Raw genomic sequence first — 17,952 nt, forward strand, 5'->3', positions numbered from 1 at the left:
TAACAAGGACCGCTGAAGAAAATTTTAGCATTTCACCTCTATAACTACAGCAAACACACCCTAATCCTAGCCAAATAAAGACAAAATCTCATTCTAAAAGCCTGTTTAATCTAAGTTCCTTTTACACAATACACCATGTCCAGCTTTCAACAAAAGAATACAAGACATACAAAAGAATAAAAGACCTACTAAAAGACAAAGCACACAGCTTGAAAAAAAGAGCAAGCATAAGATTCAATATCAGATATAGCAAAAATTTTGGCATTATCATACTAGGAATTTAAAACAACTATGATTACTATGCTAAAAGTCTAGCATAAGAAATTTACACTATGCAATCCTATATATTATGAACAGACAGATGGAAATTCTATGAAAGAACCAAAAAGAAATGATACAAGTTAAAAACACTAAAACAGACATGAAGAATGCCCTTTGATATGTCAATAAACTGGACATAGCTAAGGAAAATATCACTAAGCTTGAAAAGTGTCAAAAGAAACTTCCAAAAGTGAAATATGAAGGAGAAAAAAAAAGAAAAGTCATAATAGAGTTATGACAATTACAAATAATGTAACACCCATGTACTAGGAATATCAGAAGTGAAAGAAAAGAAAAGAAAAAGAGAAAGGGAAAGGAAAGAAAGGGAAGGGGAGGGAAGAGAAGAAAAAAAGGAATGTTTGAAGTAATTATGAATGAGAAATTTTCCAAAATTAATGACAGATGACCAACCAAAGATTCAGGAAGCTCAGGGAACACAAAGCACAGGATAAACTTAATAAAGAAAATAAAATAAATAAATAAATAAATGAAATACAACAAAACCAAAAAACTGCATCAGGACATACAATATTTAAAACAGAAAAATCAAAGACAAAGAGAATATCTTGAAAAAAGCTGGCAATAGGAGGTTGAAGTGGGAAGGAGAAACACCTTAGCTATAGGGGAGCAAGGATTAGAATTACATCAAATTTCTTTCTTTCTTTCTTTTTTATTTTTTATTTTTTTGAAAGGATTTTATTTATTTATTTGACAGAGAGCTAGCACAAGTAGGAGGAACAGCAGGCAGAGAAAGACAGAGAAGCAGGCTCCCTGCCAAGCGGAGCAAATAGCCCAGTGCTGGGCTGGATTCATGACTTCAGCCTGGATTCATGACTTCAGCCAAAGGCTGAGGGCCTCAGGACTGAGCCACCCAGGCACCCCTACATCAAATGTCTTTTAAAAACTATTCATGTGGGGCGCCTGGATGGCTCAACGGATTAAGCCTCTGCCTTAGGCTCAGGTCATGAACTCAGGGTCCTGGGATCCAGCCCTGCATCAGGCTCTCTGTTCAGCAGGGAGCCTGCTTCCCCTTCTCACTCTCTGTCTGCCTCTCTGCCTGCTTATGATCTTTGTCTGTCAAATAAATAAATAAAATCTTTAAAAAAAAAATCTAGGGTGTTAATAGTAAACAAAATAAACGAACAAAAACCTATTCATGCAAAAACAGAATAGAGTGTTGGCAGAAAAAGACCCACACCATATTATATGCAACTAATGAATCCTTGAACACTACATCACAAACTAATGATGTACTATATGCTGGCTAATTGAACTAACTAACTAACTAAATCAATCAATCAATCAATAAGGTTAAAAAAATGCCATATGATCAAATGGATAACAATTTCACAACTGAAGATCCTGGATCAAAATCTCAATGTGAAGGAGGATTCTAAACCTAATAGTTCATCATCATTAGCATTTGTCTAAATAAAAGCACTGCTGATTAAAAAAAAAAAAGAAAGAAAGAAAAAGAAAAGAAAAAATACCCACCAACCCTAAATTCTATATCCAGTGAAATTAACTTTTAAAAGTAGAGACATAAAGACTTTCTCAAATAAAAATTTAGGAAATGTGTCATTAATAGAACTGCCCTGAAAGAAATGTTAGAAAGAAATTCTTTAGAGAGAAGAAAATGGTTCTGGTCAGAAACTTGGAACTACATAAATAAAGAAGGACTGTTAAAGAAGGAATAACAAGGTAAAATATTTTATTTTTTCTCATTCATAACTAATCTAAGAGATAATAGTTTGTTCAAAATTATAATAACAATGTATTGAATAATTGTGGGTTAGGGGTAGGAGAAATTAATGGCAGCAGTGTTATAAGGGATGAGACTAAGGGACTGGGAATATTCTGTTACAAGATACTTGTACTATATGCAAAGTAGTATAGTTTTATTTGAAAGTGGACTTGGATTAGTTGTAAATTTACATTGCAAACTCTAGGGTGACCATTGAAAAAGGTACGGAAAAGAGACTATAATTGATATGTTATGAGTGGAGACAAAATGGCATAATATAAAATGTTCAATTGCAATCAGAGATAAAAAAACAAAAGAAGTCAAAGAGAGAAACAAAGAATAGGGCAATAAAGAGTAAACAATAAATGTAAAAGATATTAATCCAATTATATAAATAATAATTTTAAATGTTAATAATTTTAATTAAATTAAATTAAAATTAAATTAAATTATATTTGATGGATTAAATTTTTAATTAAAAAATAAAATAAAAAATTATTTTTAAATGTCAATGATACAAATATACCAACTAAAAGACTGAAAATGTCAGAGTGGATTACCAACAAGACCCAACTGTATATTATCTACATGAAACCCACTTTAAAGACATGGGTAAATTAAAATGTAAGGAGATAGAGAAAGAAATGCCATGCTAAAAGTAATCAAAAGAAAGCTGGAGTCGTTATATTAATTCCAGACAAATCAGAATTCAGAACAAGAAAAACAGTTAGGAGGACATTGGGAGATGGAGAGAAGTGAGTTGGGGGAAATCAGAGAGGGAGACAAACCATGAGAGACTGAGGACTCTGAGAAACAAACTAAGGGTTTTGGAAGAGTGAGGGGTGGGGCATTGGGCACTTATTGCATTGAGCACTGGGTATGGTGCATAAACAGTGAATCTTGGAACAATAAAAAAATAAATAAATAAAATAAATAAAATAAAATCACACAAAAAAAAGAAAAACAAGGCTATAGAGAGATATTACATAACAACTAAGTGGTCAATTCCCCAAGAATATATACCAATCCTTGATGTGTATGAACCTAAGAAAAGAGCATCAAAATACATGAGGCAAAAACTGATAGAACTGCAAAGAAAAATAGATGAATTCCCTACTATAGTTGGAGACTTCAACACCCCTCAATCAGTAATGGACAGATCCAGCAGGCAGAAAATCAGTAAAGACACAGTTGAACCAAACAGCACCATCAATCAACGGGATATAATTGACACCTACAGAATACTCCACCGAACAATAACAGAATACACATTGTTCTCCACATTATACAGAACATTCACCAAGACAGACCAAATTTTCAGGCCACAAAATACACTTTAACAAATTTAAAAGAACAGAAATCATATAAAGTATACTCTGAGGACACAACAGAATTAAAATAAAGATCAATAACAGAAATATGGCTGGAGAATCCCCAAATACTTGGGAGATTAAACACCACCCTTTGAAATAATGCATGGGTCAAAGAAGTCACAGGAGAAGTTAAACACTATTTGGAGTTGAATGAAAATAAAAATGCAACTAATTAAAATTTGTGGGATGTAGTGAAAGCAATGATTAGAAAGAAATTTATGGCACTGAATTCACATAGTAGAGAAAAAAGAAAATACCTAAAAGCAATAACCTAAGCTGCCTTAGAAAACTAGAAAAAGAAGAGCAAATTAAATCCAAAGTAGGCAAACTGAAAATAATAAAAATTAGAACTGAGATCAATAAAACTGAAAACATAAAATCAGTAGAGAAATATCTGAAACCAGAAGCTCGTTCTCAAAAACAGTCAGTAAAACTGATACACCTCTAGCCAGGTTAACTAAATTAAAAAAAAAAAAGAAGAAGAAGAAGAAGAAGAAGAAAACACAAAGTATTAATATCAGTAATGAAAGAGAGGTCATCAAAAATGATCTCATGGACATTAAAAGGATAATAAAGGAATATTATGAACAAATCTATACTGACTAATTGGATAAATTATGTGAATGGATCAATTCCTTGAAATACACAACATGCTAAAACTCACACAAAGAAAAATCTATAATAGGAGTAGGTGTATTTCTATTAAAGAAATTGAATCAATAATTAATAACCTGCCAAAACAGAAAACACCAGGTCCCAATGGGTCAACTGTGAATTCTAACAAACAGTCAAGAAAAAACTACACTAATTTGCTGTAATTTATTTCAGAAAATCAAAGCAGAATATACATTTCCCAATTCATTCATGAGGCCAGCACTACACTATTACCAAAAACCATACAAGGACATAAGAAAGGAAAACTAAGACTAATATTCCCATAAACATATATGCAAAAATATATTGACAAAATATTAGCAAATAAAACCCAACATACATTAAAAAAATACATCATAACCAAATGCGATTTATTCCAGGTATGCAAAGCTGGTTCAACATTCAAAAATCAACTAACACAATCTAACATATACACAGACTGAAGCAAAATTACACCATCATATCTATACACACAGAAAAAGCACTTGGAAAAAAAAAAAAAGTACTTGACAAAAACCAAAACCAATGCATCACAAAAATTCTCAGCAAACTAGGAATATAGGGGGAATTCTTCAACATGATAAATAAAGTTCATGGGGTGCCTGGGTGGCTCAGTTAATTGAGTATCCAACTCTTGATTGCAGCTCAGGTCATGATCTCAGGGTCATGAGATTAAGCACCCCCAGCCCACCCCAAACAGGTTCTGCTTGAGTTTCTTTCCCTCTGCCCCTCCCTGCTTGCACTCAAGCATATGCTCTTGCTCTCTCTAAAATAAAAAAAGTTTTTTAAAGAAGAGAATAGCCACCAAAAAACCTACATTTAGCATCACTCTTACTTGTGAGAAACCAGATGTTTTCTTGCTAAGATCAGGAATGAGGCAAGGATGCCCATCCCTATCACTCCTATTTGACTTCAAACTGAAAGCCTTAGATAATACAATAAGACAAGAAAAGGAAATGAAAGGACTACAGATTGGAAAGAAGGAAATAAAACTTCTTTTGCCTGCAAATGATATGCTTGCCTACATAGAGAATCCCAAAGAATCTGTATCAACAATAATAACACATAGTCCTGAAACTAGTGATTGTAACAGAAAGCAAGGTATATAAAAGTCATTTGCTTTCTTGTATACTAGCAACGAAAAATTAGAATTTGAAATTAAAAACTCAATACATTTGTATTAGCACCAAAATATATGAATTACGTATCAATCTAAAAAATATGTATGAGTTACACGACAAAAAGTGAAGAACTCTGATGAAGAAATCAAAGATGAACATAAATGAAGAAATATTCTAGGTACATGGAGAGGAAGACTCAATATTATCAAGATGTTATTTCTTTGCAAATTGCTCCATACACTAAAATCTCAGCAAATTATTTTGTAGATATCGAAAAAACTGATTCTGAAATTTGTATGGAAAAACAGAAGACCCAGAACAGTCAATACAACATTAAAAAAAGAACAATTCAGAGGACTGACACTACTCAGCTTCAAGACTTACTTTAATGCTTCAGTATTTAACACATTGTTTTACTGGCAAATAGATAAATAGATAGTGGAATAAAGACAGAGAGTCCAGAAATAGATCCACATAAAAACAAATAATCTTTGAAAAAGGAGCAAAGGCAATTCGATAGAGAATGTAGAGTCTTTTTAACAAATGATCTTAAAACAACTGAATATCCACATTTTAAAAAAAAACAAAAAAAAAACGAGGGACGCCTGGGTGGCTCAGTTGGTTAAGCAGCTGCCTTCGGCTCAGGTCATGATCCCAGGGTCCTGGGATCAAGTCCCACATCAGGCTCCTTGCTCGGCAGGGAGCCTACTTCTCCCTCTGCCTCTGCCTGCCTCTCTGTCTGCCTGTGCTCGCTCACTCTCTCTCCCTCTGTCTCTGACAAATAAATAAAAATCTTTAAAAAAAAAAAAAAACAAAAAACAAAACGAATTCAGACATTGACCTCATTCTTTCCCCAAAATTAGACTGGATAATAGACCTAAATGTATAATGTGAAACTATAAAACTCCTAGAAAACAATATAGGAGGAAATCTAGTTGATCTTAAGTTTAGAGAACTTATTGTTGTTGTTTTAGATGGAACATCAAAGAACAGTCCATGAAAGAAACACTGATAAATAGGACTTCATTAAGATTTTAAAAAAGCAAACAAAAAAAATTCTTCTCTGTGAAAGATGCTTTTGAGACACTCAAGAGGTAGGCCATAAGTTGGAAGGAAATATTTTCAAAACACATATCTGATAAAGGACTAGTATCCAAAATATACAAAGAATTTGCAAAACTCAACCATAAGAAAACCACTCAAAAAATTGGCAAAAGATTTGGACACATCACCAAGGAAGATAAACAGATGGTAAGTAAACATATGAAAAGATGCTGAACATCATAAGTGATTAAGGAATTGCAAATTAAAACAAGATACAACTACACACCTATTTAAAAATGGCTAAGATCCAAAACACTGACAATAGCAAATGCTGGCAAGAATGTGAAGCAATGGGAACTCTCAGTTATTGCTGGTAGGAATGCAAAATGACACAGCCACTTTGGAAGACAGTTTGGCAGTTTCTTACAGAACTAAACAAACTCTTACCATAAAATACAGGAATGTGCCCACTGGTATTTTTCCAAATGAGTTGCAAACATATGTTCACATAAAAATCTGGAGATGAATGTTTATAGAAACTTTATAACTGCCAGAACTTGGAAGCAACCAAGATGTCCTTCAACAGGTGAATGGATAACAAATTGTGATATAGCTATGCAACAGAATACTGTTGGAGGAAGTAATCAAGAGGGTGTGACTTCTAGTTGACCCGTGGTCTGGACCTGGGCAACTGGAGGCTCCTCACTCCCTCCATTGTCCTGGGAATATATGCTCTGTACACAGTGGGAACTTCTCTAAGGATGTAGCCTCAAGGGAGTGTTTTGAGACCATCTGGCGGGGGTGGGGAGGGGTTTTAATATGTGATTGGCCCCATCTAAGTCCTCTATATAAACTTTTAAGATTTGGCAGGTGGGTTCATAGATCTACTCATTTTTGCAGCCACCTAAAACAAGCCTCGTAAGTAAGTTCTCTTGCTTATTAAAATGCCACCTACCAGTCTGGAGTGGTCTGCCTCTTTCTTTGGTCTCTTCTTGCCCTGTGTATATGGGGTGGGAGTGGGGGGGGGTAGTTTGTAAACCAACAAACACTATTCCGTGATAAAAAGAACTGAGCTATCAAGCCATGAATATACATGGAGGAACTTCAAATACATATCATTAAGACAAAGAAGCCAATAAGAAAAAGGCTAACTACTGTATCATCCCAACTATATAACACTCTGAAAAAGATAAAACTATGCAACCAGTAAAAATATCATTGAATGTCAGGGAACAGAACTGGGGAGAGGAAAGTTGGGATCAACAGGTGGAGCAGATTTTGGGGCAGTGAAACTATTCTGTATGATACAGTAACAGTAGATATATATCATTAAACACTTGTCCAAACCCGTAGAATGTGCAATACAGTGAATTCTAATGCAGACTATGGACTATAGTACTATATTGATCTGGCTCACGAACTGTAGCAAACACTACACTGATGCAAGATGTATGAAACTGTATGTGTGGAGGGGAGTGATGAGAAGATATATGGAAACTGTATTTTCCACTCAATTTTTCTGTAAATCTAAAACCACTCTAAAAAATAAAGTCACCGAATTAAAAAACAAAACACGGCAAAAACAAGCAGCCTAAAAATGAAAACATTCTCTGGAATTATTAAGAAAACGGTGTCTGCAGAATCCCACACACACACATTCAAACAATAATCACCCAAATCATCTGCTTAATCTTTTGGGCTTCACAGGGGCAGGCAATAAAAGGCAGAAAAGCACTTTTCAATGGACTTGCCAATTGCATATGGCATAAATCAGAATGAAGCAGCAAAGACAAAATACACTCATTTGTGAAGTCAAAAGAAAAAACACAAAACAAAACAAAACAAAATCACAATATTACTTTGTTCTTCAATAACAGAGGTAGTCTTTTGAGCCTCTCCGAGCCAGCTGTGGATTCCAAGAAAACAGTAACTGATGATAATGGTTAATTCTAGGGATGAGCGTTTCAATGTTTTATAATTTAAAGCACTAGTGAAAGGCATTTAAATTTGGAAAAAACTTGGTAATATACCAGTGCTTCCGTTTAAGACCTTCTGGGGAAAATTAAACACAACTGTGAGCATATTTCTATATACTTATGTCATGATTTTTTTGGTACCAGAATTTAAAGTAAAACAGTTACAAATAATTTTTAAGCCTAAACTTTCCCTTTTAAAAGTTGTAGTCCATTTCCTTTACAGATTTGTAATTCTGTTTATTATTGAGCAAGGTAATATTGTTTTTTCAAATCAATGTCATAGAAAGCATTCATTTGGACAGATTAACTTACTGCCATTATTTCTTAAGAAGTAATAATGTATAATTATTAAATAAGTAATAATTACTTAATGCCATTAAGTTAATGGATTAACTTTCTGCCATTATTACTACAACAAAAAATCTACAACTAAAATGTTAGAGAACCTTCTTAATCATGAAAACAAAAGTAAACAAAAACAAATTTTAAAAAAGAAAGTCGTGGGACGCCTGGGTGGCTCAGTTGGTTAAGCCGCTGCCTTCGGCTCAGGTCATGATCCAGGGGTCCCGGGTTCGATTTCTGCATCGGGCTCCTTGCTCGGCAGGGTGCCTGCTTCTCTCGCTGCCTCTGCCTGCCTCACTGCCTGCTTGAGTGTGTTCTCTCTCTCTCTCTCGTAAATAAATAAAATCTTAAAAAAAAATGAAAGTTGTGAAAATGATAAATGTTTGTCTAACTTACATACCAAGTTTGAGAGTCATTGGAATTTTTACTATTATAAAGAAGGGCTCAGTCTTTTATTACTGTAGTAACAGTAGAAACCTGTTTTAATGGGGTGATATTTTGATAAACCGTGGTAATATATGCCCTATCCTATATAGTTGCACTACTAACTATGGAAGAATTCAGAGCCCTGCCTGGTCTATACTCTGAAATAGTCATAACTGAAACTGAAAACTTCTCTGATGAAATCCCAACCTGGTTATAATGTTCCCTTCACAGGGACTCATAAAGAAACCTTCTGAAATTACGTTGTAAAATATCTAGGTGAATCGAAGATAAAAACACCGAAGACCTCTTTACCTTAACATGGCATTTTTCCCATCACTTCTGGTGCACCAGACCTGCCGGGTTTGATAACCTATGCCTAAGTCCCAGGGCCTGGAGAGGTGATGTGGCTTGTAACTTTGATGTCGAAAGGTGACTCGCTCCTTTGAATCAGAGCTGAAATCCAGAACAGCTCTTCCACTGAGGTTAATTTCTTTAAGATGAGGCAGTCTACATTTACTCCACGGTCCTACTTTAAGGCTGAAAGTGTATTCCTCTTCGCCAAGAGGACAGGAAATGGGAGTGTCACAGGCCCTGGACTCGGTCAGGTTGGGGCACTGAGACCCGCCATAGAGAGGGGGAGCGATGGCCGCCCGCGTCCTGTGCTGCAGTTGCTTCTCACAGCCCTCGCTGCACTCGGACCACGGGGAGAACTCCGATACGATACAATCCCGGGGGCAGGGCACGAGGCAAGCTTGTTCTGCGGGCGGCTGAGGGGCAAAGTGTTCACAAATCTCATTGACGACCCTGGTTCTGTTCAACTTCTGAACGCAGCGCACGGTGCGGTCCTGCAGCCCGTGCTGCGCCGTCACGCACTCCGCGGTCCGAGGCGGGGCTTGGCCGGCGCTGGCGGGAACCAGCACGCAGCGGTGCCAGTCGGAGACCTCCCACTGGAAGAGGTCGCTGTGCCAGTCACACACCCGGAAGCAACTTCTTTCCTTGGGAGGCCTGTGGTTCTCGTCGCAGTTGGAGGTGGGACTCGTCCACCCTTCCACGTGGAAACACCACAGCGCGCGACTCTGCACTCCTCCCGGTCCACAGTCGCCCGTACACCTTCCCCAGGGGCCTGCGGGCGAAAGACAAGGGCGTCAGTTACTCAGAGGTTCCAAGCCGCCATCCACACAAAGATGCGTCAATTTGAACACTTCCCAACACGACCAGTATGAAATTAGGGGTTTGAGTGGACAATATCATCTGGTTGTTAAGAGCGTGGACGCCGCATCAGTTTGCCTTTGTTAACAATCCCCATTCGGTCTCTCACCAGCAATGTCAACGTGGACCAGTTACTTCCACTTTCTAAGCCTTCGTTTCCTTAACTACCTAAGAGACATAATAAAAGCACCAACTTGCAGAGCTATTCTGAGGATCGGTGGTACAAGGTGGTGTCAATACACACTTAATAAATGATAGCTATCATTGTAATCATTAGGTTTTAAAGCCTATATATCTAACTCAATATTAATACTTCCTAGTTAGTGTTTCAATCTAAAAGAAAAGCCCCAGGGGAGCCTGGGTGGCTCAGTGGATTAAAGCCTCTGCCTTCGGCTCAGGTCATGATCTCAGGGTCCTGGGATCGAGCCCCACATCGGGCTCTCTGCTCCGCAGGGAGCCTGCTTCCCCCTCTCCCTCTGTCTGCCTCTGCCTTCTCTCTGTCAAATAAATAAATAAAATATTTTAAAAAATAATAATAATAAAAGAAAAGCCCTAAACCCAGGATTTTAATAAAGTAGAATTTTTCATGTTTCCAGGCCTTCACCTCAATACAGCAGGTGGCTCAGAAGAGAACTATGTTTTTAAAAAATTACCTGTCAAAGTATCTTAAATATACTTTCATTTGCTAACTAGGTGTCCCTGCTTTGGGATTTTGCTTGCAGAGTGAATTGCATGAAAAAGAAAATATCTGATGGGAAAGGATACACTAAAAGCAGCAGCAGCTCCACTGAACTGCCTATGGAAATTCTGCCTCTCGGACCCCTGAAATATACCCACTTTGATTTCTCATAGGTATTAACTCTGGGTCAAGCTTCCAACATTAGTTTGTAATACACCAAACCTTTTAATTAATGAATATGTTTTTATGGGAAAGAGTCCCACAAAGAAAGGGACAAATAACATCCATTGATGTTTCTCACAGTTTTGCAACTAATCCATAGACATACCATGCAACCTTATCCAGAAGGCTGACTACACATTTCATAAAGATGGCAAGGTATCACATTTTGTCAATGGGAAAAGAATACTTTCCTCTCTTTCATTTTACTTAGTTGTAACATGAACCTGAGAAAACTTTACCAGCTTAACCATGTAACCTTTGCCCCTGCACTAGGATGTGATAATAAAGGCAATTCACATCCTGAGAAATATTTTAATTTACCTAGGTAAGAGAAAGAAGGTGTAGTCTTTCTCTCTTCCCCCAAACCTGATCAAACATCCAAAACTTCATGAAATGTGTTTTTATGCACATCCATAATATCTCTAGGAACAGGAAATTTGTATGGAGTACATCCCACTTAGGAAGAGACATATACATCCCCAGAGATACAGATATCTGAAGTTGTGGCCAATATGCTGCAGTGAGGCTCTCTCACTGTTAAAGTGCAGGACAAGTGTTCTTCCTCACAGCATTGTCTGGATATGTAGACCTACTTGCCAATGGCTTCGGTCACTTTATGAGTGAGATTAACATAGAAAATACCCTCATGTCCTTTCTCCTTTCAGTGTCCCCATCTTGGAGCCTCTTCTTGCTGAAGTAGACAGAGGAGTTTCATTGAAGTAAGTCACCTTTTACCCATAGAAATGCCCTTGATGCCTGGGTGGCTGTCGTTGAGTGTCTGCCTTCCGCTCAGGTCATGATCCCAGGGTCCTGGGATTGAGCCCTGCATCAGGCTCCCTGCTCAGTGGGAAGCCTGCTTCTCCCTCTCCCACTCCCCCTGCTTGTGTTCCCTCTCTCACTGTCTCTCTGTCAAATAAATAGATAAAATCTTAAAAAAAAAGATGGAAGAAAGAAAGAAAAGAAGAATAAAAAGAGAGAAAGAAAAAGAAAGAAAGAAAGAAAGAAAGAAAGAAAGAAAGAAAGAAAGAAAGAAAGAAAGAAAGAAAGAAAAAACAAATGTCCTTGAGTTTACCCACACATTGCCCAGGCGCAGTGTCCCAGCACTGACTGCTCCTGGGCACAGTAAATGCGCATAAAAAATGGTACTCTCCGCACAAACTGACTTCATCAAGTGCCCACAATTCTGGTAATTTTCTCCTCAATCAACCACAATTTTGTGCTTTGTTAATTGAGATGTTCATTGTTACATGAAAGTCATTTACAGACTTCATGTGTCCAGATGTTCTGGAGCAATCTCAGTTCAAGTATGCCATTCCTTGTCCAACATGTCAGACTACACATGCAAATTTTCATTATTGTAAAAAAAAAAAAAAATTGCCATGGTTACTCAGTAAAGAAATACTTCCAAAAATACATCCTTGTAGCAAACTTTAAAATCTAAAACCAGTTTTGAATAACATAAAACGGATACTAGATGAAATTGAAAGAAGCTCTTTTTGAAAGTACTAGGTTTCTAAATAATGGCTGTCTGCATATCTTTATTTGTTAACATATCAAATACACATAATTTTCCCCTAAGGACTTTTTGTGTAAAGAAAGAAAGACCAGAGAAATCAAACCATTTCTAACCAATCTGAAAAAGCTGATATTAAATTTAATTCATCTAGAACATCTTACAAAGTGATCTTTATTCTTACTTTTAAAGCATTTTACTAACACATTTTCTTATTAAAATGTTTCCTTCTTGTAAGTTTTTCAGTCACTTTCAAAATTGTTAAGGTAGCTATTTTTTCATTATTTGAAATCATTAATATTTTAAACCTTATACATTATTATCCTTCACTTAGCCTTCACATTCTTTATCTATATAGAAATGCATCAAACAGCAAAAGTTTTCTTAGATCAAGGGGAGACGAAATATAACTATTAAGAAGTAATTATCACAATTTGTTAAGGGCTAGCAGTGCTGTGCTAGGCTTGGATAGTACTAGAGGACTGTTACATATTCAAGCATTTTACCAGGTGGTTGTTAAATCATTCATACTTTGAAATCAACCATGATGAGAGTATTTACACCACACTACAAATCAAGGCAAATCAAGGCATTTAAAAAACAAACAAACTGAGAGTTGGTTTGTCATATACCCCTAGTGGTTTGCCCAGTTCCTTCCTATTCCTACAACAGTCCTCTGACATGGGGCTAGAATGTTTATTTCATCAGTTGGGGAAATGAAGCTCAGAGCAGTTATAAAGCACATCCAAGGTTACACAGCTAGTACCGGGCAGACTAGAGTGGGACTCCAGATCTGTGAGACTCTAAGCATGGGCTCTTGCCCTGCATTTGAAAAGAGTCTTTTCCAGGGTGTGTGTGCATTAGTATATGCAATCCTAACATCACAAGGCAGTTCTGTTTCTTAGCTTAGCTATGATCCCTCTGATCTGTTCCTTTGAAAATGAATACAAATAATCAAGGTAGTATGTGAGGAACGATTTCCCCCTCCTAGCCCTGGAAATGCTGATAAGCACTAGTCAGTACATTTAGGAAGGCACAGTCAGGGGAGAATAGTTTCTCCTCATGTTAAAAGCAAACATTGCAGGGATGCCTGGGTGGCTCAGTTGGTTAAGCGGCTGCCTTCGGCTCACGTCATGATCCCAGCCTCCTAGGATCGAGTCCCACATCGGGCTCCTTGCTCGGCGGGGAGCCTGCTTCTCCCTCTGTGTCTGCCTGTGCTCACTCTCTCTGACAAGTAAATAAATAAAATCTTTAAAAAAAAAAAAAAAGCAAACTTTGCAGACAACTGAACAGCATGTAAGTAACAAGCAAATACAAAGTGAACTGGAATAAATGAAAAACAAATTGCAGGGGTGCCTGGGTGGCTCAGTGGGTTAAACCGCTGCCTTCAGCTCAGGTCATGATCTGAGGGTCCTGGGATCTAGTCCCACATCGGGCTCTCTGCTCAGCAGGGAGCCTGCTTCCCTTCCTCTCTCTCTCTGCCTGCCTCTCTGCCTACTTATGATCTCTCTCTCAGTCTCTGTCAAATAAATAAATAAATAAATCTTTAAAAAAAAAATTGCAAACAAGATATACAAGATGGACACCAGACCTCTCAGCAATTAACCTATAATACTATAATAATTTGCATTTCTCGGGCACACAGAAAAAAAATGTGTTCCATGATTTATTCAGTTGTGTTTGCCTATGAACTTCAAACATATGCACTAGTGAAAATCACATAGCCCTGAGGGATTTTGCCATTTCAGAAAACACACATATTGAAGTAAAATGTGAACTACAGTTTGAGAAATCTTGTTTCCTTTGTCCAAGCTCAGAAATAGAACATATTCAAGTTTTGAGCAGTTGCATGGAGAAAATGAATATCGCCTTTAAATTTTTCATATACATAAAATGTGATTATAGTCACAATATATATCTGAGATAAATAATCTAAAGAAACATATAGGAAACCCATGCTTTTAAACATCAGTCATTTTAAAGATTTTGCTTCTTTATCTCACAGAGAGAGATTGAGCACAAGCAGGGGAAGAGGCAGAAGGAAAGGGAGAAGACTTCCCAGTGAGCAAGGAGCCTGATTTGGGGCTCAATACCAGGACCCTGGGATCATGACCCGAGTCAAAGGCAGACGCTTAACTGAGCCACCCAGGTGCCCCAAATTTGGTATTTCTTAATTGAAAACAGGTCCCAAGTAATACAAATAAAACAAAATTTAGAACCAGTAAAGGATTAAAAGTTTAATTAGACATAATATGCAATTAAACTAAAACCCATGCTGTGTTACATTCTCAGAAAATACTTCAGTGGTATAAAAGGAATAATAATTCAGTACTTGTTTACCTGGACCAACATTATATAAAAACACCATCCACCTGCAAGTCACTACATTTTCTGTGCGATAAATACAGTTGCACTGGAATGAACAGCTAAATATTTTAAATAACATCAGTTTTAATTAACATGTTAACATTTTGGTTTAGAAGTAAAATCTTTGGATGCAAAAGGGTGGCATGGATGAATTCTTGGATCGAATTCACATTTAAGACCCTGTAATTCCATTTTTCTTTCCTGCCTGTGTTTTTGCAGAAAGTGCAAATATGTGGATGCTCTAATGTAATATTCCCCTAGAAGCAGAAAAGTGCTGGCATGTTTTATTCTCTTAATTAAGTTACCCTTAAGTGGATTAGTTGAGATGAATGTATCTCCCAATATTGAAGACGACCTGCTAGGTGCCTGAATTTTAGGTGTGGCATTCTCTAAAATGCCTACAACAAAGGAAAAAGGGAACTTAAGTGGTCAGAGAGAACAAACACATTCTGGTTTTTGCACAGCATTTGCCACCATTTGAGGCAGCAACCCTGACTTAATACCATTCATGTAATAGGAAAAGATGGTTATTTTACTGTGCATTTTTTTTCAACCACAGCTTTTATTATCCTGACATTGCTTTATTTTTAACTTGGGCAATGGGGTTGAGGCATGAAAGGAATGTGAATGCAAAGCTTTAATATCTTAACCAAATTATCTGTGGATAATTACTATACCAAAGCACTCATAAACCTCAACATTACAAAATGTGAAATAAAACAACATTGACTCACTGGTAAGATATCTCACCTCCAAGAAATAGCTTGAAATTTATGTAGTAGCTTTCACTTCCTAAAAAGCCTTCTCCTCTAGTGTGGAGTAATTAAAGTAATGCTTCCCTTGCACAGTGGACAAATATCTAAGAAATCACACTTTCTAAAATAAATCAAAGAACCCAAGGAAAGAGAAAAGACTAGCATCTGAGCATTCATTCACTAAAATAACAATTACTCATCAGCTGCTATTTGACAAGTAGTGTATTAGAGTCTGGAAATATAAAAATAAACAAGACACCAAGTATCTCTTACAATATCTGTGTGTTAAATGTAATGTCAGTCTCCTTCTGATGAGGACATCTGGTCTATTCTGCAGGCCTACCTACACTTACTTGGTACACAGTTGAACACTGAATGTTTTGGTTCCCAGAGCTCATTAAACCTAAACCAGCAAACCAGAAACCGAGAGAGACCACTGGAGGCAGGGACACATCTAGAAGCCAGAAGAGATGGCCATTTTCAAGTCTGCATTTTTAATTTTATACTCTTAATTAATTACTCCTGCTAGAAGAGTATGCTCAAAGCCATGCAGCACGTCCCAAACTTACAGAGAAAACGTGTTCATTTTATATATATATACATATGTGTACATGTGTATATATATATAATCATATTACTATTTTATATATATTACTGAGTTATGCATTGGATATCAAGAGAAACACATGGAAAATGGAAAATAAAAATCCAAATGAGAAAAAATTAAAACCTAATGTATTTTATTTTAAAAAGCCCATTGTACTTCTTACAGGAACCAAAAAAATCCTATATTAATACTAAAACTATTTTCAAAACATATCTGTGGTCTGAAGGATATGTGTGCTATAGTATTCCGATAATTCTCATTAGAAAATTTTAACAGCAACAGTTCAGAGCTACCAAATGTAACTTTATTCTCAAAGGTACAAAGATTTACTTTTGAAGACAGTTTATGAGTCCACTCGAGGACACTGTGGAGCATTCAGACTGAATATTTATACTTCCAGAAAGCATAAAGCATTGTTACTAACATTCCAGGCTCTTTCTGGATGACTGTGTTTTTGTTTGACACCTAACAGCACGTTCTAAGTCCATTTCATCTTTGTGGACAGATGTCTCTGACTGAAAAGCAAAGTGCCTCTGTTACTTATCATTTATGATTACAAATTATTAGTTGCCAGTGGCTAGAACATCCATTAAAAGTAACTTGACAGCAAAGCAGATTACAAATATATCTGAAAGACTCATCAGCTAATGCAAACACCACAGAGACAGAAAACCACCTTTTAAAAATTGTTTATCAATATTCCTGGTTTGAATTCTACTTTCTAAAAATTCTCAAGCCTAAAAGGAAATCTCAAACCTCATATTCTTCACCGCATTCTGACATAAAGTGGGTCCTTTCCGATCACTAAAACCTATGGCCTGCTAACTGCCTCAAACGTGGGAAGGGAAAGGTAATGTGACAGCCAACGGCTTTTCAGGAGGAAACGAAGCCCAGACAAACCCAATGAGTTGCCCAAGGTCACACAGTCATTTGGAGCAGAAAGGGGATGGACAGTTCCATTCCAGACGCCCAGTCCAGTGATCTTTACACTATATCATGCTGGCTTCTGTTGTAATGTCCTAAGACTGCAAGGGAAGAGTAAGGGCTCTATAAATGGTTGTGACCCAAGACGTGTGGGAGGGAAAGGAGGAAAAACACAAAAATAAGTAGAAATTACATAAAGACAGTAAAACACAAGCAACGAGCTACCTGTGAATGTTGAGAGTTTTCATTCTCCTGCACCTGGAGTTCTTCCCAGGGGCCCTTCACAATGTGTTACGTGAAATGTAATCTTTTCTGCCTCTGCATGCTTGAGAACACAGACTAAGCTACTGTTCAAGAACATAAAGAAACAACAGGGGGATCATCTGTGTGGCTCAGTCAGTTGAGCATCTGCCTTAGGCTTGGGTCATGATTCCAGGGTCCTGGGATAGAGTCCCACATCAGACTCCCTGCTCAGCAGGGAGCCTGCTTTTCCCTCTGCCTGTTGCTCCCCTTGCTTGTGTGCTCTCTCTCTCTCTCTCTCTTTCTCCGACAAATAAATAAATGAAGCCCTGGCACTGATAAGGAATTCTCTATCCCTGAAGTAACTATAACAAATAATAATAATAACGTTGTTTTGAACACCTACCATCTTCCCAATACCATATGTATAATGTT

The 17,952-nt window shown here is 37.1% G+C and overlaps 1 protein-coding gene across 3 annotated transcripts in view; it reads right to left on the bottom strand.

The window, feature by feature from the left end:
• Positions 1–17,952, bottom strand: part of THSD7B (thrombospondin type 1 domain containing 7B) — an 855,837-nt gene that overhangs the window by 564,556 nt on the left and 273,329 nt on the right. For all 3 annotated transcript variants that reach the window (XM_032353821.1, XM_032353819.1, XM_032353820.1), the window contains exon 3: positions 9,314–10,124. In XM_032353821.1, the coding sequence (XP_032209712.1) occupies positions 9,314–10,124 (811 nt within the window). The remainder of the gene's footprint in view (positions 1–9,313; positions 10,125–17,952) is intronic.

This window comes from Mustela erminea, chromosome 8, assembly GCF_009829155.1.
Source record: "Mustela erminea isolate mMusErm1 chromosome 8, mMusErm1.Pri, whole genome shotgun sequence".
NCBI lineage: Eukaryota > Metazoa > Chordata > Mammalia > Carnivora > Mustelidae > Mustela > Mustela erminea.